At 37.2% G+C, this 24,728-nt stretch overlaps 4 protein-coding genes, 1 long non-coding RNA gene and 1 pseudogene across 6 annotated transcripts; 4 read left to right on the forward strand and 2 right to left on the reverse strand.

Annotated features, from left to right (window-relative positions):
- Positions 1–2,072: 2,072 nt before the first annotated feature.
- Positions 2,073–3,529, forward strand: LOC117928881 (annotated as a pseudogene).
- A 975-nt stretch (positions 3,530–4,504) lies between these two features.
- On the forward strand, positions 4,505–7,350 carry LOC117928882. Its single transcript, XR_004653669.1, has 2 exons — positions 4,505–6,688; positions 6,785–7,350. It is a non-coding gene; the product is annotated as an uncharacterized LOC117928882 (long non-coding RNA).
- A 161-nt stretch (positions 7,351–7,511) lies between these two features.
- LOC117927643 lies at positions 7,512–9,493 on the reverse strand. The gene is made up of 2 exons (XM_034847271.1): positions 9,117–9,493; positions 7,512–8,389 (listed from the first exon to the last, which is right to left on the reverse strand). Exons 1-2 carry the CDS (start codon positions 9,491–9,493, stop codon positions 7,753–7,755), a joined length of 1,014 nt encoding a protein of 337 aa, XP_034703162.1. The 3' UTR covers positions 7,512–7,752.
- A 623-nt stretch (positions 9,494–10,116) lies between these two features.
- Positions 10,117–11,123, reverse strand: LOC117929090. The gene has a single exon (XM_034849301.1). The coding sequence runs from the start codon at positions 11,070–11,072 to the stop codon at positions 10,293–10,295; it is 780 nt and encodes a 259-aa protein (XP_034705192.1). The 5' UTR covers positions 11,073–11,123; the 3' UTR covers positions 10,117–10,292.
- Positions 11,124–12,315: 1,192 nt separating this feature from the next.
- On the forward strand, positions 12,316–13,686 carry LOC117928974. Its single transcript, XM_034849137.1, has one exon. The coding sequence runs from the start codon at positions 12,331–12,333 to the stop codon at positions 13,312–13,314; it is 984 nt and encodes a 327-aa protein (XP_034705028.1). The 5' UTR covers positions 12,316–12,330; the 3' UTR covers positions 13,315–13,686.
- Positions 13,687–15,493: 1,807 nt separating this feature from the next.
- On the forward strand, positions 15,494–21,608 carry LOC117929220. Of its 2 annotated transcripts, none has more exons than XM_034849492.1 (2): positions 15,494–15,633; positions 20,049–21,608. In XM_034849492.1, exon 2 carries the CDS (start codon positions 20,080–20,082, stop codon positions 21,355–21,357), a length of 1,278 nt encoding a protein of 425 aa, XP_034705383.1. In that variant the 5' UTR covers positions 15,494–15,633; positions 20,049–20,079; the 3' UTR covers positions 21,358–21,608. The 2 variants fall into 2 exon arrangements, with proteins under 2 accessions (XP_034705383.1, XP_034705384.1); XM_034849493.1 differs by lacking the exon at positions 15,494–15,633 and adding an exon at positions 17,195–17,283.
- The last annotated feature ends 3,120 nt before the right edge of the window (positions 21,609–24,728 follow it).

The following is a 24,728-nucleotide window of genomic DNA, read 5'->3' on the forward strand; positions in this document are numbered from 1 at the left end:
CACTAGGATTTTGATTGAAATATTGAAATCTGATGCATATTTTATTTAAATTCTATGACGATATAGTATATATTGTCTACAACCCCTCTCATACAGACATTATGTTCTTGTCTTGGCCCATGAAGATTACAGATGGCCAAATATTGTATTTTTTTCGTCTGGGAATTGGCTTTTCTATTATTTATCATGATGACCTTTCTAGATATTGTCCTTTTAGATTCATTGATTCTCACGGTTTTAAAATATGTCTACAAGTATCAATGAGTTGCTTCTCGTAGGTTTAAGAATTTCTTCGAAAAAAAATGATATAGATTGAGACTGAACGAGACATCTAGGCCAAACTTGCCCCATTTTATGCCAAGAAGTTTTTGAGGTACCATTTCTGAAATCAAAAGAATTTAAAGAAAATTGTGTTACAAATTTTTTTTTTAAAAAGGGGTCATGTATACTCCACCTTCTGCCTCTTCAGCATTTCTTTATCATTCATTCTCTTGATAAGGACTCTGGTAGTCTGGTGGTTGACGAACTGTCCCTTAACATGCACTTAGCTTTGAGTCACAATGAATCCTATACCTTCAAATTCATTGCCCACCAATCAAAAGGACCCCACTGGCCTAAGATGATTGGTTGGGTTTTAACAAAGCTAAATGAGGGTTTTTGTTTTGGGGATTTTAACAAATTTGTTTCGAAATTACATAAACAACATAAAACAATTTTCTAATTTTAAAATTTTGTTATAGATTTTTTACTAAAAATAATTTATTGAAAATATGCTATTTTTAAAAATAAATTTGAGGTATTTGTTTTTTAAAAAATAATTAAAAATATGAAGAATACTGTATCATATAGAAGAAGAATATAATATATTTTAAAAAGTGAATTAAAATATAAAAAATTTCATGTTATATATAACAGCATAATACCTTCACTAAAAATAAGTTGAAAAATCTATTTTCGAGAATTATTTTCAAAATTGTGGTTCACACTATTATTATTATTATTAAAAGGTGGAGTGAAATAAAATATTTTTTTACAAAAAGGTTTATTATTATCATTATTATTATTATAACTTACCTAAAAAGTTGGTTTTGATTGAGCATTTATGATATTAAAAAATTTAATTGGTATTTAATGAAATTGATATTACTCATTTAAAATTGTAGGTTTGATTTCAAATTTTAAGATATTATACTTGTCCACTTGAAATTATAAATTTCAACTTTTAACTTCAAATTAAAATTTAAAGGAAAAAAAAAAAGAAGCTAAATTAAAAAAACAATAATGTCACGTTAACAAGATTTTTTCAATGTTTAAGCAAATTAGGTTGGATTAGTAACTAATCCAAGCCTAATCCGACATGACCTCTAATTCAAGATATTTTAAAAACAATAATATCAAATTAACAAAAATTTTACAATATTCAAGTAAATTAGGTTGGATTAGTAGCTAATCCAAGCCTAGTTCACCTCTAATTCAAGATATTTAACTTGAACACAATATTTTTTTCAAACTCAAGTTAAATTCAAATTGAATTTATATCAATCTAAATTGAGTCGAATAAGACTGGATTTGGTTGAACCTACTTTTCAACATTATTTTTTAGAACTTGTTTTATATATTCATTTTAAAATATAAATATTAAATCCAATAACATTGTAAAATAATAATAAAAATAAAAATAAAGTAAAACATAAATTCATGTATATATAAATTTGAATTATAAAACCTTAATCAAAGAACAACCTAAGTAATAAAAAGAACTATTCAAGTATAGTGAGAGATCAATTTCCCAATCCATCAAAATTGTAACCCTAACATTGTTTTGATCATCACTTTAAGAATCTTATAATTGTTTTGTTAAATAAGTAATAATATTAATAAAAAGGAAAATAGAAGAGGGCACATCGTAAATAGAAGGCAAGGGAGGGAACATTTGGGCACCGAATCCGGATCTCGAGGCAAGACTGACGATCTGAGCCGTCCAAAATCGAAACTAAAATCCAACCGTCCATCACCTCCTCGTTCTACTATAAATAGCCCAACCCCCCGAGTCGACCCAACCAACAAACGGCTTCCTAATATCCGGATTGTGAATTTCCAGGTCTCGGCAACATCCCTCTCATTTTCTAGGGTTTCTTCCCCTTCTAAAATTCAAAATTTCTTCTTTCCAACGGTTATTTTTCTCGATCCAGGCCAGACACTCAGTGTATCAGTTGATTTCTAGGGTTTTACAACGGTTCTGATCTCCCATTTCTCTGTGGAGATTGGATCCGATGAACGAACAGTCTCAGATGATGGATCAATCTCAGATGCTGAATAGAAACTACGTCGCTTGGCCGCCACCACCGGTTCCTCCGCTGGAGGAGCCGATCAAGTTCCAGGCGTCTCAAAGACCTGTGTTTGCTGCCACTGCGAAGCCGGGCCGGGGCAATTGGAAGGGGAAGAAGTCCGATAAGCGCAAGGAAATCCGGCGGAAGGACCCCCTCGGATTAGGTACCGCAGTCGCTGGCGGAGTTGGCGGGTACATGCCTCCCAATCTTAACGAGTTGCAGTCTCAGAATCGGTTGAAGGCTCGCAGGTTTTACCCAAAGAAAAAGTTTAATAATAGATTTGCCCCGTTTGCACCGAGAAATACGACGTCTTTTATAATTAGGGCTAAGAAATCCGGGGGTATTGCCTCTCTGGTTTCGCCATGTCCGGTGACTCCAGCGATACTTCCGACGCCGATATTCTCGCCGTCGAGGGAGGTTTTGGTGGATATGGCGAAGGAAGAGTGGGGTGTCGATGGTTACGGGTCTATGAAGGGTTTGATTCGGCTCAGATCACCTGGGCACGAAGCGCGTGACGATGAGGAAGAAGAGGATGGTGGGTCGAGTGACAGTGATGTAGAAGAACATGTTGAGGTGGAGAGGAGGTTGGATCATGATTTGAGCCGCTTCGAGATGATTTACCCAAATTGTAGTGATGAGCAGACCAATCTATTGGAGAACAGAGTGGACGATCAGGATACGCATATCGCGCAACTAGAGGAGGAGAATTTGACGTTAAAGGAGAGGCTTTCTTGATGGAGAGGGAGTTGGCGGACTTGAGAAGGAGGGTGCATTGTTTGGAAACTGATGGCGGCCGATTAAGGAGAACAATGAAGAGGCTTCCGAGAACGCCTCAGATAATGAAGGGGGTGGAGATGTTTGCTCTGAGAAGAGTGTCGGTGACGGTGATGGTGATTGATTCAATCATCCCTCCCGGTTACCGTGTAAGTCTCTTCTCTGAAGACACAACTGTAGCTATGCTGAATGGGTTTTTGCCCTGCTTTTCTGCTGGTTTTATCTGTGCAAATTTCTGTATATATGTCCTGTAGTCTAGAGTTGTGTGGTAGATTTTAGTGGAGTTCACTCTCTCCCTCTTACCTACATTTCTGTTTAATCTGACTGTGGCTTTGTGGACTAGGTTCTATCGACTCCAAGATAGGAATTCATAATGTTCTGCAGAGTCCAGACTCCAAACAGACTCTTTTATTTCTGACCTATAATTCCTTGTTTGTTTAAATATGCTCTTTTAATTCTACTATTGCAGTTTTCCGTTTTCCTCAAGAAAAACGGAAATATTTGAAGCTGGTAAGTACCCTTGTTTATTCTCTTTCATCAAAATGCTTTGTTGTTCTTCTTCTACTAGAATTTTATTGAGTGAAGAGATATGGGTATTACTTGCAGTAAGTTTCAGTCTAAAATGTGTAGGATGCTATTTTGATGGCCGATAGTATAAAAGAAGCTCGAGTTTTCTCTGTAAGTTCTCTCTTGTGGTAACAGTAGAAAAACAGCTCAGGAAAATGGAAAAAGAAAGCCTTTTGATCAGCTGCAGAAGGAGATGAATTATATGAGGAGGCATACGGATCCAGAAGACATGCTTAGATGGTTGTTATGCTGCTTCATATCTTAATTCTGAATAAAATACTTGGGTATTTGTATTTGAAGTTTGCTTGTCTGATAGGGTAAGAGAATTTTTGCTGAGACTCCAGGGAGTGGTCATTGAAAATGAAGATGTAGAATAAATGTTAGTAGCATGCATCACTATAGACCTGCAGGTGAGGTTGGATTATGAATCTTAGGACGTTTGCTTTTGGTGGTCCTAAAGAGGACTTGATTGTACTATTTGGAATCAGAATAAGAATACCTTTTATTTTGGAGGCAACTGCTCTCATCATCTTTTCCCCTTTAATTTTGATCAGCTTGTGTATGTAAACTAAATATATGATTCATTTGTCATATGTGATTGAGATTTGCATACTTCTGATATTCCAGCTTTTTAGATTTGAGAACATCTTAAATTAATATTTGGGTATTGAAATTAATACATAAGCATTATTGATTAGATAGATGGGGAGGTGGGTTGCATGTATTTGCTTTTGTTAGTTAAGCGACGGTTAGATAGATGAGGTGGTTTGCATGTATTTGCTTTTGTTGGTTTTAAGATATTCTCTTCCCTTCTTTCAATGTATTGGACCTTTTGGAAATTAGCGAGAGATGCGGTTGAAAAAGTGCCAAAGTGCCACAGTGACAACAACTATTTGAGCACTTAAAGTGTTGTAAGCAAAAAAAAGCAAATAGCCTTTTCCTTTTCTCATGAAGATTTTAGCGTTTGTTGATTTAAAAAATACAAAAATGTAGGGTTGATGATGCAATTGTAGGCTTGTGAAAGTTGGACCTTTTGAAATCCAAGTGCTAGGAGTGGATTTCTGAGCACAGAAAGATGTGTTTATGCATTCTGCATCATACTCTTGTATAAGCTCTTATCATTTGCCCATTCTTGTTATGGCCATTATTTAGGGGGCATATTGTATTGTGTCAAATCCTTTTTTGCCCCTCATTTTTGCTTCTCTCTCAAGTCATCCTCTTTGCATCAACTTCTTTTCCTGCAAATGTTGGCGTGTTGGGATGTGGGTGGAGAAAGATAAGAATGACATTGGAAGACTTGTCTTGGGGTTTAGATGCCCCACTGGTGAGGTTCATGCATTAAAATTAGAGTTTGATAAAAATCTAGGTATGTGGGTGGAGAAAGATAAGAATGACCTTGGAAGACTTGTCTTGGGGTTTAGATGTCCTACTGGTGAGGTTCATGCATTAAAATTTGAGTTCGATATAAGTCTAGGTATCTGGACTTTCATCCAAGTTTCAAAGGAAGGCCCCTTGGATGAATGAACTATCATTTGAAATGAGGCCACCCTGAGCAGATAGGATAAGTGTCAAGCTTCATATATTTAAGCTAAACAGCCTAAACCTATTGAACTCGAGTTATTGAACACAAATTTTTAATGAACTTGAAGGTGCTTCCCAATTGCATTGCAGGTGGGAAAATCATCACCCGCAATTTCACCCACTGGCTGTTGCAGGGAATCTCATCCACTGCAGGTTCACTCATCCCCAGAACAGCTTTGCTGTCATCCCATTCTTTCAAAGCTGCCACCACTTTTGCCTTTCGATCCATGAGTCCATGTTGGCCTGTATCACACTTCGAATAAGGTAGAGAAGGAATTGCAGAGACAAGTCATCAACAGATTAGAGATCAATGTGCAAGAATTGACACTGCAAATTAACGGAAAATAACAGTCAACTTGCTTACCAGTTACTAACATTTGATCAATTAAAGAAATATACAAGGGTATAGGGGCATGCAACAAATGAATGCTGTGTGTTTGCTTCCACCACTTGCACACAACTATTGCATCATATGTTTTTTCTCCCCTTTTTTTTTTTCTCTTTATGCATTTCTAGCCCCACATAACACATGCAGAGATGAAGCAGTACAGGCCCCAGACTTTGGCATCTGTGGCTCCAGGTCTTCCTTAAGCAAGACGTTCAGATGCCAATCTCCCCAGAGGGAAAGAGAGCTGCAGTTAAAAAGAGGAAGATCAAGCTCTTTATCAGCCAATATCAATAATCAGCCCTCAGACCAAACTCATACTCCACTCTTCAACACGTCATCAATGGTTAGAGCTGACATGTTCAGCAGATGGATTTACTATTATCAACAGTGCAATTACGGATGCTGCCTGAACTAAACAACTGTTGAAGGATGCCCAAAGATAGGAATCAGAAGATCAAATGGTTATTGGTGGCTGGAGAACTAGTAACCAACTATGCTCATCTGCATTTGCTCAGAGGAAGGAGGAAAAATATGAATCAGCTAACAAAGGTTTGATTTCATCTAATGTTGGTAGCATTGCCTTGAATTTGCTTAGAGGAATAATCTGTAGTGGGGCAGCGTCCCATCATTGTTTTTTCAATAGGTTTCATTACTTTACATGTAAAATGTTTGTCTCTGTATTAGGATACATACACACCCATCAGTGAACTAAGGAATGAAAGATACATGCTCATTTCTGTATCGGATTCATTTGATAATTTTAATTTGTTGTAATAGTTGCACCGAGTTTTGTTTGAATACCTTGTATCAATATAACATTGAGACTGACACGATCTTTTCTGTGTAGAAGAAAAAGTAAACCTGGAGGATCATAGGATGAATGTGAAAAAGTGTCTCATCACGTGGGAATATATAGCTTTGTTCATAGGAAGCTTCAACTTGGTCCCCTGGTAGGTGATAAAGAGTACGTGTAATGTCAAAACTCCCATTGTCAAGGAATATTACGCGGTTGCTTCAAGAAAACGCTTCTAGAAAACCCTACAAAGTAGTAAGAAAAGAATCCTCGTGTTTGAATGCCAATCACCAAGGAATATTATGGGCTTTGCTTAGAAAGAATCATTTCAACTCTATCATCTTGTTGCAGATGATTTTATGAGAAAATCAAGACAGGAGAAGAGGCATTGCAACATTGTTAGTGGAAGAAAACCATACCCCTAACGTCCTCCACAGAAAGAGAGGCCTTTAACTGCAATTGAAGAGGAAGGAAGCCTTTACAGCAATGTATGCAGCTACCCCATTATATTTTGAGGAAAAGACGAGATTATTTACTATGCTTGTGAAAGAGACCTTTTGAGTTTCAGCTCACAGTTGGAAGTTGGAATAAGTACTTATTATTTGGGCTTTGGATCACGACAACTGATTTTGTGGGCATAGAGTGAACCATACTGTGACCGTCTTTGGCCTATTAACAGATGTGAATTTTATAAAGTTTATATAGTGATTAGTCAGGCCGGGAGAGAGATAAGGTACATGAGCCTTTATGTAAATGTATTATCATTCCCTCAAAAAGGAAGATTTCATATCTGTTGCTTATTTTTAAGTCATACGGACCTTGACCCTGAATGTGTAATATCAACATATAGCGGGTAGTTCCCATTTACAATTTTACGTGCTTTTATCAATCAGAGTCATAGGAAATGCTCTTGCCAATGGTGGTATTTCTCTCTTATTTGTCGCTGGTTTTTTCCTGCTTTACATCAAGTTTCAAATTCGTAGTCTCAAGCTATGATGTATATGGTATACCCTCAAAACAACTTAATGCAATTACTCTTGGGAAAATGAGATACGTAATCGATCAAGGCCATCTTATCTCGAACTCTTTAATTAAATATCATTGATGAACCCAACTGTCCATTTCCTAAGCTAGCTAACTGCCTTCACCCTTCTCGACTTCTGAATACAACACTTTTATTCGAATGCACAAAGCTAGTACAAGAAGAGCCAAACAAATTGCAACCACAACATGTCATTTCAAACTGAACACAACATAAAAGAAATCCACAAATCCACCCAAATATAATAACTCACAATGATAAAGAGGCTTAAAACCTCTTAAGTTAGTCTGGACAACATCCGTGCTGCATCAATTATACTATCTGCATTTTGTTGAGCCAATTGCATTTGAAGTTGAAGCAGTTTTAATCGACTTTCAGCTTCAGCCATGGAATATTCTACTGTTCCTTCTTCTTCTTCTTCTTCTGCCACTGGACTTGCTTCAGCTGTAGCGCAGCCCAAATGAGTCCCATAATCACAGCTCTTGCAGTAGTAGATCCAGCAGCCGTCGGGGACATTGCCATGGCAGACATCACAGATGAAGGTGTTGCCTTCCTCTTTGTATCCGTAGTAGAAGAGAGTAAGTGGGTGTTGATGATCTCCACGTATCACTGTTTCAGGCAGAGAAGCACATCCAACATGAAGGTCATAGTGGCAAGTGGGGCAGTGGTAGGTAAAATCATGGCCACCATGTCGACAAGCATCACAAGTGAATCCACCCCCATAGTAAGGTGGGGTGGAGAGAAGGGTCAGAGGATGCCATGGGTGGGACTTGTGTTGGATCACTTGTTGAGGTAAGGGGGGGTGGTGGTGGTTGAAATAGTTTGCCATCTCCCTCTTCTCTCTTTGGGTGATCTTGTAATGAATCATCTCTTGCAGAGAAACTGTATATATATATATACAAGTCGTGGCAATGCTGTTAAGCAAGTTTTTGTTCAGTTTTCTATAATGCATGCCCTTCTAGGCCTCATTTTTCCATTCTTAATCTTGACCTTTCTCTCTAGACAAGAAAATAGGCACCATGCCACTCATGGGAAGTACCCATTTTCTTTGTTCATTTTTTCCTTGTTTTCGGCTAGTTGACTAAGTTGTACGTGTCTGCCCATAGTTCTTCTGCAATACCCTCTTTTTCAAAGTTGACTTGTTACCATCTATGAAGCTTTCGAAGTCTATTCTCGCTAAACATGTCACCTTAGTGAAAGATAAACTTTGCTCCCGAGTATATATTATTTGGGGCAAAGCTTTCATGATTTTGAAACGAGAGAGGTTAAAAGGATTTTATTTTATGCATGGTGCAAGAAATTTTTTTCCCAAGCACGATATTCTCATCTTATAAAGTGGGATTGTGGGATCAAGCACATAAATACCTTGTAAACAAATAGACTCTTATGTTAAGTTATAGACCATTTGTAATAATCTGTTTCATCCTATTGATTTAAGATTAGTACAACATTGAGGAACTCATATTTATAAGGGAGAAAAGTTCTTGACACTATACGTGAAGTTTGTCAACTATATGATCCCACAATCCCATGGGATGTGATCTCAAATCAATTAGAAGAAAATTCAAGACAATGTATATGTATTCAACTCTCTTCATTATATACTTGAATTTTTAAGTTGTTTGGACCTTGGCCATCCACACACAGTGGGTCACTACATATGCAATTTTTTGTGCCTTCATGGATAATTGGCGAACATGAAGGTCAAATTGGCAAGCGGCACAGTGGTATACAAAAGCATGGCCGTAGTATAGACAGGCCTCACAAGTGAAGCCACTGTCATCATAAGGTGGGGAGGGGAGAAGGGTGAGAGGATGGTGAGGGTGGGACTTCTGCTTAATCACTGGGGCTAATTTGAAGCATGAGTCATGGAGGAGGAAATCACAGTTGGAGATGGTGCACTTGTAGGCTGAGCCTGAAAGGCCTAGCTCACAACCAGAGCAGACGAAACCATCTTCCTCTTTCACTTCTGCATGGCACAAGGGGTGTTTGTGGCTGCAATGCTTCACAACTGCCATTTCTCTCTGATCTTTTCTTATCTTGTAATGAATCATTTAATACATGGATGAGTATATGTATATACAAGTAGAAGCTTAGATTTGGATGCCAGCTTATTGTCTTCCCCAGTGGTTAGACTTTCTATCATTCTGTGCCTCACTAATTTTGTAGAAAAAATGCCTGTGGCACGTTCATGGCAAGTTGCAGTTTTCTTAGCATTGTCCGCCCCTTCGGCTAGTTGACCAAATTGTGTGACCACCTAGCATAAACAAATGGTTGACTCTAAAAATTACGATTGGGTCTTTGAATTATGAAATTTTATTTTATTTATTTATTTTTAAATACTAGATTAACTTTAAGTATGGTTTGTGTTCAATTTTAAATTGGATTATTATGAATATCTACGAATTTTTATGCAAAAAAAAATATTCATATATATTGTCACATAAGCATGTGCTATTTTAGATTGAATTATTATGTGGTGATGTAATAGGTTAGATTACATACTGTTTGAGATATATAACCGTGATTTTTCTAACAAAAATATAGGGCTCAAAACAATAAATTAAACCAAATTAACCAAACTAAACCTCATCAATGTCAAGTCAAATTGGTTTTGATTAATAATTTTTAATTCACCATAAGACAAGAAATTTATGCATTGCTCTTATTAAAACCAACGGCATGTAAGGATACAAATCAATATCTTGCTATAGATGAGAATCTGTTCATCGTTGACAAGATTTATTGTAGAGAAAGTAAAAGCCAAATGAATCCAGGTAACATCATCCATCTTTCATTTTCAAGGAGCCCATTAACTTAACGATAAGGCCAAGTCATTAGCTGTGCAAACATCCTGGTCCTGTTCATCTCATTCTGCAGCCTCATCATCTCAAGCTGATTCTCCATCATCTCATCCACCACTTGCTTAAAGGGATTATTAGCCCCATCATCTGACCCAGATGGCTGATCTGTCTGGGACTGATCAGCCACCTCACCGCTGGCCGACTCCTCCATCCCTGGCTGCTCAACCGCCGCCGTGGCACATTCCAAGTGGGTCCCAAAGTCACATTCAGCACAGTAGTACACCCACTGATGGCGGTCCGCCACAGACCCACAAACATCACAGACAAAACTGACCTTCTCGTCATCATAAGGAGACTCAAAGGTCAGCTTCAGTTCATGTGGGTGTGCATCAAGAAGTACAGTGCTGGGCAGAGAGGAACAGTGAAGGTGAAGATCAAACTCACATTCAGCACAGCTCATGCTGAAGGAGTTTGCAGCTGAGCCACAAGCATTGCAGGAGAAGGATCCAGATGGGTATGTGGGGGCTGGCAGCAGGGTGAGTGAGTGGGAAGGATGAGATGGGTGTTTGATCCAGCGAGGTAAATTGAGACACCGGTCATGGAGGTAGTATTTGCAGGCAATGCAGCCATAGAAGGTCTGCTCAGCTATGAGTCTGTCACAAGCCTTGCAATTGATCTCTTCGCCTTCATCCAGTCTCAAGGAAAGCAGGAGATGGCTATGGTTGAAATACTGATAACTCATATTTTTCTTTCCCTCCTCTCTTGTGCCTCTCACATTGCTGTTCATGTTCATATATGAGATGCAGCTTATGTATCAGCAGGCACATCCCTTCTGGCACACTCCCCCATTTTTTTTCCTTTGTTGGATGACCTTCTAGACAGGCTCATCTGAGTCAAGTCAAGAAAGTAAGTCTTTAATGGGGTTTAGGATATGCATCTTCTGGTACATTGGATCATGATCATCACCATCTCAGTATCCCTGCATTAAGTCAAGTCAACGGTGAATCTGCATAGGTAGGCAGATCTGCTTTGGATGCGTGTGGAAAACAGATCCCTTGTTTTCAGACCATTAATTAGTCCACTTGAGGGCATCATTCTCATCAGCTGAACCCAATACCACAGCCTTGGGCCACAAGGTTTCTTTCAATAGGTTTTGTTGTGAAGTTTTCTCCATTGGAGTAGACCCACCGGCAAACTCTAGTGTGCTTAATTGATCTTACTTTTTTTTTTCATGGTTTGATCCTTGAATTCTAACAAAATTTGACTAGGAAACTTCAAGGAAAGAACACTAGAAATTTTGAAAATAGTTCCCAACAAACAGTTTTTTAAAATAGGAAATTCATGCTAAATTCCGTTTATTTGACTAGGAAAATCTTATTAGAAATTAAGAAGGTTTTGCTTGGAAACTCTGATTTATGAAACAATTTTCTCAGTTTATTATTCATGAAAGTTGTAATGACTCGTTCTCTCTTATATAAATATCATCTATTCTAAGACCATGGTCCCTGTAAAATACATCTACTCGGTTGAGAAAACTTAGGTAGGAACTCTTCCATGTTCAATATAGGATATCATAAAAATAAATTTCAAGTATTCTTCATATCTTTAATTGTTTTTCAAAAGAAAATAAGTTATCAAAAAGTCTTTTTCAGCTAAGATAATTGCAAAACGTATGTTTTAAGTTAAAAAACTGGCTCCAAGAACACTCTCCAAACGGCCCAGAGAACGATTCTTTGAAGCTTTGTTTTCCATGTGAATGCGGAAAACCATGCCATATCGGCAGCAAAGGATAGAAACCATGGAGATTGACTTTGAGAGCCAATCTACCGACCAGTAACGTCATTCCAAGTTTCCACTCAGCTCACAATTCATTGACAAAGTCACCTACCTACTCACAATTATCAAACCCAATAATTACGTTTCCCCAGTATCCTTCCGCGTCCTCTATTGGTTGACTTGGTCACTTCTTGTCAGCAACTTGATGCTATTGCTTCAATAATAAAATTATCTCAGGAACTTGAACTCATTGAGAGAGAGAGAGAGAGAGGGGGATGGGAAGAATGAATCAGCAACCTGAAACTGTAATCCACCATTTCAGCCATTCACATCCCTTGCAGCTCTCCAATCACCATCCCCAACAAACCCTAACCCTTGCCTCATGCTCAGGATGCAAGCTCAAAGCCAGTGGATTGATCTACGACTGCAAGCGCTGTAACTACTTCCTCCATATCTCATGTTCTCAAATGCCTCAACAGATCACTCACTCATTTCACAAAGCCCATGCCCTCTCCCTCCTCCCAAATCCTGCATACCCAGAAGGCTTATTCAACTGTGATGCATGTGGAAAGCAGGGCAATGGCTTCTCCTACCATTGCGGAGTCTGCAACATTGATCTCCATATCTTATGTGCTTCTAAGCCGTTGTTTCTCAATCACCAATCCCACCATCACCGGCTTGCCCTTTCATTCTCACCTCCTTACCATAACAAAAGCTTCTCTTGTGATATATGCCGGCAGATAGGGACCAGCCACTGGCTCTACCGATGCGACGAGTGTGAATTTGATGCCCACTTGAGCTGCGCAACTGCTACGCCTGCAGCTCCAATCCAAGCCCCACTGCAACAAAATTTTATGCCGCAGTTCCAAACAGCATCACGAGCCACTCCTCATGGCCATTTTCCTAGGAACCAATCAGCAATAGGTCAGATCTATATGCAGCAGTTACAAACAACACAACCCACTCTCCATTGCCAGTTTCCAACTGGGCAGAACTATATGCAACAGTTCCAAACAACACCACGAGCCATTCTTCCTGGCCAGTTTCCAGGGACCCAGGTTGGAACTGGGCAGAACTACCCACCAATGAATCAAGTAAACAATCTCAACCCAGGGGTGGTTTATAGACCTGTTAGGCCTGCAGAGACAAGTGGGCAGGGAAATTCTTTGTTGAGCCAGGCAATTGACGGCCTAGTTAATGGTGCTGCTCAGCAGGTAGGCATGAACATGGTGCAGGGATTACTGGGTGGTGGCAGCTAGCACAGCCCTGGATGCAGGGGGTGGAGGCACATGGGATGGAGGTTCTTCTTCGGTGTCTTATGACTGCTACAGCGGAACAGATGGGGGATCAGGAGACTTCCAAGACACGACCTACTAAAACCATCTTTGTCATGTGATGAAGAAGTTGCGTCTTCCTTCTTTTTTTTCTTTTTGGGTTTCCGATCTGCGGTTATAATCAGTATCAACTAGAAGGAACAATAAGATTATGTTTATGAATTTTCTTTCTCCCAAATTATGGCTAAACTTGAGCACAGATCCTTTGCGATCCCCCACCATAGGAAGAAGTTGACGTGGGGAATTAAAGCCTTGAAATTAATTAATATCAATATTAATTATAGCACCTTCCCAACATCTTTTTCATCATTTAGTTCCTCTGCCAGGCTTTGCATGCACTCAAAATCATAGATCTGGGATTTTGATTATTTCATCCTAAAAATCTTGAAATATTGGTTTAATTTGATTTTGTTGGTATTAGCTGCTTCACCTTCACCCAATTTTCGATATTCCTTTTTATTTTTCATCAAACTAATTACATATTCTTATAATTAGATCTCATAATATTAGGAAAATTATTTTTCTATATTTGAATGATATGAAAAATAAAGAAAAATTTGTTAAATTTTTCTTTCCTTCAAATTAAAAAAAAAAAAAAAAAAAAAAACCCATTTGAAAAAAAAAAATAGTGAAGAAAATAAAATAAAATAAAATGAGAAAAAAAAAATTAAAATCAATACATTAATTTTATATATTACTTCAAACTTATTTAATTTATTTTAAATCTCTTACATAAAGATTAAATAAATAAAAAATGTATAAATTTTTAATTAATTTTATTTTCTTTCATATTTTGTACAGTAAAACCAAACATAACAAAAATTATTTTTCTTATTATTTTTTTTCTTTCCTTTGAAACCAAACATAATCTAACTTTTTTTTTCCTCTTTAATTTCTTTCCCTCAAATTATCAAAAAAACCATCCATAATGTAAAGTTATGTTTGGTTCAGAAAATATTAAGGAAAAAAAAAAGTTAAAGAAAAATTATTTTCTCATATTTGTTTGTATTATGAAAAATTTGAAAGAAAATCATATATAATTAAAAGAAATTATAAATTTATATATTTTTTAAATTAGTTAATCTTTATAACAAATAATTAAAATAACTAATGAGTTTGAAGTAACATATGAAAATAAGTTATTAACTTTAAAATCATTTTTATATTTTTCTTCACTTTTCCTATATTAAATGGACGAATAAAATGACAATTTACACATTTTTAGAATCAAAACCAACCTAATAAGACCTTTTTTTTTTTTTTTCATGCACATGTAAAATCCCAAACTACACTTATATAGTGTGTTTTATTTTTCTATGATTAGCATGAGCTGTAACAATGGTTATTCATATCATTTGTAATAATAATATGATTTGAAATTAGTTGTAATAGTTTTATTTAAGTTTTTTCACCCAAAATATCTAATTATGAGTTTTTTTTGTTTGAAAAAAAATAAGGTTTGAATTCCTAAAATCTAAATTGGTTGTTTCACTCATGAATCATGAATGAAATTATAAAAATTGAAAATCATTTTATTTTTACAATATAATGTCTTGATATTCTTTTTCGTGGATAAAAACATATAAAATTATAAGAGAAAATTCTTTGTTACATAAGCGTGTTCTTTCATATTTTTATCTTGAGAGTAATTTTTGCTTATAATTAAGTCAATTTTTGAGTAATTTTAAAACTCGTAAAAATTGTTTCTTTCATTTTTTTTCATTTATTCAGTTGGGTCGGCGCAACCAAACTCAACTCCAATAGAACCCGAATAAAGAAAAAACTTAATTGAATCAAAATGAAATGCACCAACTTATATAGGCTCATGTTACTAAATTAAATGCAATCTATCAATTCCTTCTTCAAATTCAAATTCAATTAATTTTGAATTTGTTTTTTAATAAATTAATCGATTTGATTTTATTTTAATGGTTCCAACCAACTAAATACATTTGATTTTTCAAACAATTGTCATTACTAGGCCTTTGAAAAAACGGCGTCGTTTTTGTATGAACGACATCGTTTTGGAGGAGAATCCTTTGACCGGACCAGCTGGTACAAAAGGGGAGCAGTAACCAGACGCTTATCTCCTTCGTTTCGGGCCTTTTGGCGCCTCTCTCTCCCTCTAAAAGCCATGCCTACAGTGAAGAAGAACAAGAAGCCAAGGACGATCCTTTTCCTGAAACCCTAGATATTGCTTCCACCAGCACCCTCAGTTGATCCTCATCCTCTCTTTCTCAGCAGGTTTTCAATTTTGTTCTCTCTCTCTTTTTTATTTCGCCGATTCGTAATTCACCTTCACAAGCTTGTTTGGGTTCTTAGAAAATATGGGTAAAAAAGGGGGAATTAAAATTTCGAGCCTTGGGATTTTCATTATTTTTTTCAGACCCAGGACGGCTAGTGATTTTGGAATGTGATGAAATTTGGGGAGGTGCATTATTACGACGGTCATTTTGTACTGATCGGTATATAGAAGGATTTGGGTTTTGTTTTATGGGATTAATCGCCTTGTTTGTGTATTAAAGTTGATATCTTTCATACTGGTTCCTTTATTTGCTTGTTTCTGTAATTTATCTAAATCCATCTTGTGTGTTATCAATGCGGTTCACTGAATTCTGGTGGTGTTGTTAGGTGGGCGATGGAGATATTTGTGTCTCTGCTTCTATTAGCTTCCTTTTTTCCTTTTTTTCTGCCTTTTTTGCTATGGCTCTGAGAGTTAGAATCCTCTTTATGAGCTGCAAATTCTTAGTCCGGTATGTCTATAGGTGTTTCTTTTCTGATTTGCACTGCCATTAGTTGAAACTACGTGAAAGTCCATTATCATTGTTTTCTTCCTGCTCCCAATCCATATCCTATCACCTCGATTGAGATGGATTCAAGATCTGTTTATCAACATTTCTCCTATCTGGTTTAGATTTTATGAAATCTCATCATAGGCTTACTCTCTGTGGTGGTGGAATGAGTGTTAAGGTCCTTTGAAATTGAAGATTTTCTTGAATGAATGTGTTAATCCAGATTCCAATTTGACTGCACAATGCCAGGGGGTTGTTCTGTAGTCCCATAAAATAATAGGTAGTTTCTCATGGCTTTGAATGAAATTCTTTTACTTTTAGTCGTTGAACCAGGTTTTGGAACTTGTTATCCAGCCTGTGAGGGCAAAGTTAGTAACCTGTTTGACACATTCTTACTGGACTGTTGAGTTTTTTGAGTTCAAGGGCTTGGAGCAATGCATTTCCCGCCCAAAGCTGTCACGAGCAATGCATTTCTTGCCTAGTCAGATGGCTATTTCTATTGAGGTCGACATGTGTTGTATTAAGCCTGTTTTAGGCTGTTTTTCAGTTAATTGGCCTGTTTTTAGGCCCATGTGAAGTTCATGGACGCCTAGTTTCAGTTGGATGCATTGTTAAAGGGGATGAACACTTTCTTCAGGGACCTTTGTTTCCTATGGTTTGATAATAATGGGTTTCTTCTTTACATAGATTGGGATAGTTGCATGGAAAGAGTGTGTGTCTGTGTGTGTTTGGTAAATTGATGGAACATCAAAGTGAGGAGGATTGCTGGAATGTGAAGAACTTCAGGAGAATTGCGTTATAATTCGGTGTACTAGAGTAGTCTGAATGAACCATATTATTTGGCATGGATTGATATTTAGTTCAATTGGATTGCATCAGAATTGTCAATAGAATATTAGAGTGTTATTTTTTTAAGATTTATTGCATTGAGGGTATGTTAGAGTTTATAACCCAACTTGAGTATTATGAACGCAATTCAGTTAATTCCATTGCTGTTTCTTATTTCCCAGCTTGGTACTAGAGGCTTCAGAGCTTCAGGTTAGATCCTTCTGCTGAGTGGTTGCTTGGCATCCAGCTACTTCTCAGCAGAAACCAGCAATTTGTGGGTCCTTTTCTCTATTTTCTTATTTCTTGCCTTGTTTTATAATAAGGGTCATCTAAGCTCCAAATTTATATTGGCTTAGTGTTTTATCTTCCTTTTAAGTTCCTTTTCTTATGGTTCTGATAATTAAACCCTCTCTAGAAGCAGCAAATATCGAGTCTCTCAATTATGTCTATCTAATTGTTTCTCTATTTGTTGATTCCTTTGCCTGTGTTTTCTAGTAGGAGTCAACTAAGCTCCAACTCTGCATTGACTTAGTCTTTCATCTTCCATTGTCTTTCTTCTTGCTATAATTCTGATAAGCTTTAATTGATTTGATCTCTAGAAGCAGCAAATATATAGTATCTCATACATTTAGATCTTTTTAGAATTGTACTTCTTGAATGTGAACTTCTATGTTTATTTTTGTTTTTATTTATTACAACCACATTCAAGGAGTGTGATTTTGTGTCACAAAATTGGAAAAGAAAAGAAAAGGTGTTTTTCTAATCCCATATAGCAAAAACATAATAGATTGCACAAATTTTTTGTAAAAAAAATTCTTCAACAATTAATATTATTTAGGGTAAAGAATCTTGCTCAGTGGTGCTATAAGATAAGGGCATTTTCTCATGGGTTGGAAAGAAAATGCCCCATTTTAGTTTGAAGAGGTGCAAGAGTTTGTTCCTCTCCTATGGGTTCAAAGTAAGTAATCCACTTGACAGTTTCTGAGGTGAGCCTTGGAATTTTTCATTCAAGCGGTTGGAGGATTATGTCTCCCATCCAAACTTTTCAGGGAAAAATGTTTCACAACCTTTTTGAGTGGTTATGCTTAGTGAGGTTGACACTTGTTCTGAGCCTGTTAAAGTTCTTGTTCAATTATTGGCCTAATCTTAGTTCCTTGTGATGCTTCAGGAAACATACTTTCAATTGGATTAATTGCAAAAGGGAGTTGCACTTTCTTTCAGGGCCTAGGTTTTCAATTAGCAATGAATTTTCTTTTTCATGAAGATTGCAATGAAATTGTGGAAAGCCTTTTTTTTCTTTTCTTATTTTTTTGTCATTTTTTTTCTTTTTTGCATACTGACAGAACATTAATTTGAGCGGAGGGAGTCAAGTGCAATATAAATTAGTGTGGGATTCACTGTAATATATTACAATCACATACACCATGTCATTTAGTACTGTTGTATGTCTAGTGGGACCTTTTTAGGTTAGGATTTGACAATACAGTCATAATTGCCAACTCATGGTTTGTATCTTATCATGCATTCTGTGTTTTATGCAAAGTGGAAGATAAATAGAAAACATATGCATACAAATTGAAGCACAGATATCTTGCAAGAATGACATATATGCTTTGAGCACAAATATTGCAAGAATGACAAATATGTGTTCATATGCCATGTTTGAAGTTTCAACTTCCAACTTCCAATGCTTTCTACATTTTTAAGTTAGCATGACTCCTTCGTGGGAAGAAAATGACAAAAGGTTTGGAGAGTCAATCTCCTATGTATTTTTGGACAATTTGGAAGGAAAGGAATTAAAGTGGATTCAATAGCAAGGTGCATCTGGTTCAAGCACTAAAACACTCTTTCCTTATCAATCTCGTGTCATTGGTTAGCTTGAATGTAGAATAAGGCTCAATGCTTTTAATAGATTTTGTAGATTGGCTGAGATTTGGCCAAGGGAGGGAGTAGTTTTTTGTGTTCTCTCTCTTTTTGGCAACGCTTTTTTGTACCCATTATATACATCCTGTGTACTTTGGTGTATAGTTTTCTTTGATATTTATAATATTTTCTTGCTTATAAAAAAAAAAAAGCTTCCAAGTTCTTCATCATACCCACTAAAAAGGAAGGAAGAAAAAACTTTAAAAAGGAAAAGAGAAAACAAATATATTAATTGAAATATTTATTCATCAAAATCCTCAAGGTTATATTTTTCTAGTCCAGTGACACCTTTAATTCCAGCAATACCTCTCCAAATTAATCAGAGGAATGGTTACGCACTTGAGCCTCCATATTACACAAGTGCCTTTCTAATAGAAAAATGTACTACATGTGTGCCTTCAACCACATGTGCATTCAACCACATGTGCACTAAATTTCCATGCAGAATTATTCTTTTTCTTCCGTTCTTTCTTGTCATTCATTTCTAACCTTAAAGCGCCTTTTTGAACAGTAATACAATAATCTTTTTGAAGAAAGAAATTCAAACTTATTGTTCTTAAAACTGTTAAAACTAGTCATATGGGCTCCTACCATGCTTATATAATATTGTATATTGTTTATGTATCATGAGATGCTTAAGATGTGGTACATAGCAGTCATATGTGTTGCCTATCATAAAAACAAAAAATAATGATCATGAAAAAGTAATATAAAAAAAAAAAAAAACAGAGCAGTCATATGTGTCAGTTCACATGCAAATTGTATCATGTAGTATGTTTTGTCTAATTGTGTATGATAAGTTTTTCACCACTGTGAGTAGCATATTATTTTATAAAGATGTATTGCCTTGCTTTCATGTTTGCTCATTTCTTTATACACTCATCTTTCATATTATCTGTGGAATTCAATGAATTCTACCCCTGTTTCTTAACTCCAACTAACATCTCAATTTAATTTGGTCATATGGTGGCAACTATTTGACTTTGTTGAGCTTAATTTTTTCATTTTTGACAAACAAACAGATGTAAACTTCTCTTTTTTGGCTTGGGAGAAATATTGCTGCAATCTTGAGCATATAATCACAAGGGAATTTTATTTTGATTTTGATTTTTTCAGGTGAAGATTTTGCTGGATTGGTGTGGTTTTGATGGAGAATAATTCAAGGGGAGATATAATGGATCTTGATTTAAACCTAGAGCCTTTAGACCCTCCTCATGATTCCATGTTGGGATTAGGATCTTTATTGACTGAAATTGAAACTGCACATGGACGGATTGAAGAACGTATCCGACAACTTGAAGCCGTTAATTCCAGGGCTAGGCAGCGTCAGAGATGGCGCCAAGGTCGAATACCCCCTCAAACAACAACAATATCCACAGAACCCATGCAGGTTAACTCAATTGAGGGTAGAGTGCAAAATGGTGAGTGTAGTGTCGCTGGGCAAGAAAGAACTGTTGAGAATAGGGAGGGCTGTAAAAGGAATGGAGCCTATTTGGTAGCTAAGGCGTTGGGAATGGGTACAAATGCTAATGGTGGGAGCTTTTTTGATTGTAATATATGCTTGGACATGGCCAGAGATCCTATACTGACTTGTTGTGGTCACTTGTTTTGTTGGCCATGCTTCTATCAGTTGCCCAATGTTCATTCAAATGTGAAGGAATGCCCTGAATGTAATGGAGAGGTGATAGAAACACACGTTACTCCAATTTATGGCCATGGGAGCAATAACCATAAAGTGGCTACAGGGGATTTAGGAGTGAAGGCCCCCCCTAGGCCTCATGCACATAGGATTGAAAGTATGAGGCAGCAACGTGTTGCCCGAGGCATACCTTCATTTCCATCTGAGGAAACACTGCGGATTATTAGCAGCCGGATTTCACGGCAACAGGCACGCACTACAACTGAGAGAAGCAATGTCTTGCCCAGCCAAAATTCTACTTCACAGGTACCACCCGGCTCAGAGGCTGAGCCCAGCCAGGGCCTCCGTTCTGTTCAGTTTTCAAGATTATTATCACAAGGAACGGCTTCCTTTTCTTCCCTTTCATCTGCATTGAATACTGCACTGAATTCTGCGGAAAGATTGGTTGAGGACCTTGAGGAGTATATTCATAGCCACCTTACAAGAAGCCATGCTTCATCTGCTGTTAATGAGAGAGAGACTCTTACAACCATTGCAGCTGTTCTACAACTGGAAAGCCAAGCTCTCAGCACTGGTGTTAACACCACCGTGCCCCCTTCTTCTTCATCCTCCAGAACTGATGTGTCTGCCATTGCTATGCGCTCTGAAGACCAGGTAACAGATTCTACCGAAATCAATATATCAGTGCCCCATTCTTCATCTTCTAGGAGAAGAAATGATGCTCCAGGAGCCTCAGATATGGAGACTGGAGATACCCGTGAGCCTCGAAGGAGAAGGTTGAGATGATAAGTCTTTTCCAGAGGAAAAAGTTTGGCTCGAGATAAGCTCCCTCTAAGTAGAAACTGCAATCTAGTTGTTTTCCAAATAAGAAACTATAATGAAGTCGATGAATTCATCAGGATGTTGAACCATTTTCTGTATTCCTTTGTCCAATGATCAGTCTTCTGCAGGGAGAACCTGTTCATGCTTGCATGGTGTCCTCCTTTCAGAAGGGTAGGACTGGTGTTGCAAGCTACTGCAACACAGCCCCCCATATATGCCTTTGTACAATTCTACTGGTATATACATGTTGAATAGCTTTTTCATATTTCAGATTATCATTTTGCACCACCTTTATCCCCTTTCCTCCATCTTCATTTTGTAGCCTATGCTGATGGATAGCATCAAATGTAGCTTTTTCTTGCCCTTGTCATAATGGGACTCAGGGATTTAGACCATTCATCCTTCTATGTGCTATTTGTGGAATCCATTGAAAAAAATCTAGATCACTTGCTTGGCCAGGCCATTGTTTTGTTGGAGTGAGGAAGACTAAAGCAGATGTGGAGTGACATGACTGAAGAAAAATGAAAGAGGAAAGGAGGGTAGAGTTTAACTTATTTGGACTTGAAAGAAGCAAAGAAAGAGTCTGAATGATAGGGGTGAGGATGAAGCTGAGGAAAGGGTTGGGGTCTTTGCGTGATAGTGACTAGCCTCAGAAATGAAATGAAATGAGAAGAAAAAAAGGAAAAAGGAAAAGGGTAAAATGAAAAAGAGAGGATATCAATCACTGCGATAATAATTGGAGCATCGGAGCATCGGAGCAGGTATATGCATATAATGTTAAGAGAAAGAAGGAAAGATAAGAGGGGGTGGTGGGCCAGCAGGAAACCACCAAGGGCAGAGGGAGTGAGTTGCAGAACCGTACTAATGATTGCTCATGTTGGAGCATTGTCCCCTTTTCACTATGCACCCTGCCCCCACCCCCAACCCCCAACCCCCCTCCTTGGCAACTAACCCCTGCCCCTCCGGGCCCTCCCATTTGCACCTCCACGGCCCCCACTGCTCCCCACCATGGCCAATCTATATCCTAAACAGGATCTTTCTAAAGCAAAGAAAAGTGGAGACTGTCCTTTCCTGCATGCAAAGTTAAAGACGTATTTGTCGAAAGAAAGTCTCTTTATTTTTTTTTATTGAGATACATTTTTAATCTTATTTTTTTTATATTTAAGTTTTTGTCTTTGCACCCTCATTTAATTATACACGTGTCAGAGGTTTAAGTGATCAAGTAATTCTGGGAGATTACGATATTAGGCATGTGCTCATATAGTGAGTTTATTTTAATTATATAAATACGAATTTTAAATATTTTCATACCATATTTTATGAATTATGATTTTAAAACACGTTTATATCATTTAAAAATAATGTAAACGGGGAACTTATCCATATCCTCTCGTGTCTTTGGACTTGTATTGTATCCTGCAATATTGTATTTGTCGCCAAATGTATACGTGATAAGGATATAATACGAATAATATTATACACTTGATTAATTATTATTATTTTTATTTTTGGCTTTGCCCATCTCCCACGCCCTCTTCACGTGACCCCTCCTGACCCACTCACCTTTTTCACGCTCCCTCACCTTGACTTTTGATGTTCCACCCCCTCACGTGACCTCTCACTATCGCCATCACTATCCATTCGTTCCACGCCCTTATCCAAAAAACATTTCCCCATCCTCCACGCGCCCATCACAAAATGATTAAAAATTTTCCCTATAAAAATGACTACCTCGGTCCCACCCATTTGCCATTGGCGAGTGAATCGCACGCGAAACAGGTGGGAGTGGGCCTACAGCGGCAACTCTGGACTATGTCATTTCCTCCTCTCTTTATGAAGTCTGAGCAACGCATGGTCTGACGCACCATAAATACGATACTACCCCTTGAGTTCAACCCTGTGATTAGGGGTAATTACGTCATTTTAATCACTCTTTATCACACGCTAACCTCAACCAAGATCCGCAAAAGATCTTCTGATTTTCCCTTTTAATTCCAGTGCGCAAATCCACCAGCCCCATTCTCCTCGTTGCGCGTGCTACCCACGCCCCTCACTCAAAATCCAAGTAGACTCCACTCCACGCGCTTCTGAGTGTGTGTGGAGCCATGTCTTGAACAATAATTCACCTAGATTTCCCCGGGTATTATGCGCTTGAAGAATATCGTACGGTCAAATAATAATATACCCATTATTATTATTATTACTACTACCATATGGACATTTTTATTTTTAAATTATTTTTTTCAATTTGAGATATTAGGAGGAATAATGGAATACACTCACTCACACCATTGACTGGTTGTGAGTGCCATGTTGAAGTTGATAAAAGGTTTCTATAAAAAGAATTTAGGATTTTAAATTATTTAAAAAAACTCAGAAAAATTCCTCATAAAAAATGGAATTATTTAACAACTCTTTGACTATCTTATGCTCACTTCAAAGTATTACATTCATTATAAGTAGTAGAATTTGGAATAATAAATCTATTATTTTTATAATATAAATAAAAAATAAAAAGTAGATCAAACTTTGGATTAGGGTTTGACCAAATCTAGGATAGGTGGGAGGACAAGGTTCTGGTCGGGAATCATGATATATCATCTTATTATAAGTTTTTTTTTTTTTTTTTCTTCACAAATTATCTTATCATGAGTAGAATAAATATACATGTAACTTTGAAATGAACAACATGGATGGTGACCACATCAAGTTGTTGGGACATTCAATTATGATGTGAAATTCTTTTTTCTTTTTTTCATTATGGATACTGGTAGAATATATATGAATAATAATTTTTTTTTAAATTTTTAAATAAGGAAAAGAATAAAATAAAAAACGTTAGGGTTTGTGAAAAGGGTTTGAAAGGTCACTTTCTAATCAACCATGGTCTCACAAATGATGCTCATGATTAAAGTTGTGCATGGCTTCAATTATTGCAATGACCCTTAAAGCATGGCACATGTTACATCACCACCCTCATTTTCCACCGGCTATTGCCGGTCACCACCACCACCACCACCACCACCATCCCCACCACCCTCCACCACCCATCTCCACTTCTCATTAAAGCTTCAATTATTGCCATCACCCCAAAAGCCAGACACTTGATATCTTCTCTTTCCCACCCTCTACCCCCTTTATTTGGATTTTGGGCATCTAGATTTAATGGCATTGATGGTGAATTTTAACCTCAAAAGTTGCCACTTGGTTTGGTCCAATTTGGGAATGCTCTAGTCCATTGGTTTGGTTCAATGCAGTTGGTTGAGATGGCTTGGCCTTTACAAGGAAACCCCTCAACATTTATCATTATGATGTCTAAAATTTGTGTTAATTTT

This window comes from Vitis riparia, chromosome 13, assembly GCF_004353265.1.
Source record: "Vitis riparia cultivar Riparia Gloire de Montpellier isolate 1030 chromosome 13, EGFV_Vit.rip_1.0, whole genome shotgun sequence".
Taxonomy (NCBI): Eukaryota; Viridiplantae; Streptophyta; class Magnoliopsida; order Vitales; family Vitaceae; genus Vitis; species Vitis riparia.

Bases quoted from the DNA above. Each gene is read 5' to 3' on its own strand.
- LOC117927643 (XM_034847271.1), bottom strand. From the start codon at position 9,493: ATGGCAGTTGTGAAGCATTGCAGCCACAAACACCCCTTGTGCCATGCA. The intron at 8,390-9,116 runs GTGGATGGCCAA...CTTGCTTAACAG, and splicing joins TATGTAGTGACCCACTGTGT to CATTGCCACGACTTGTATAT.
- LOC117929090 (XM_034849301.1), bottom strand. From the start codon at position 11,072: ATGAACATGAACAGCAATGTGAGAGGCACAAGAGAGGAGGGAAAGAAA.
- LOC117928974 (XM_034849137.1), top strand. From the start codon at position 12,331: ATGGGAAGAATGAATCAGCAACCTGAAACTGTAATCCACCATTTCAGC.
- LOC117929220 (XM_034849492.1), top strand. From the start codon at position 20,080: ATGGAGAATAATTCAAGGGGAGATATAATGGATCTTGATTTAAACCTA.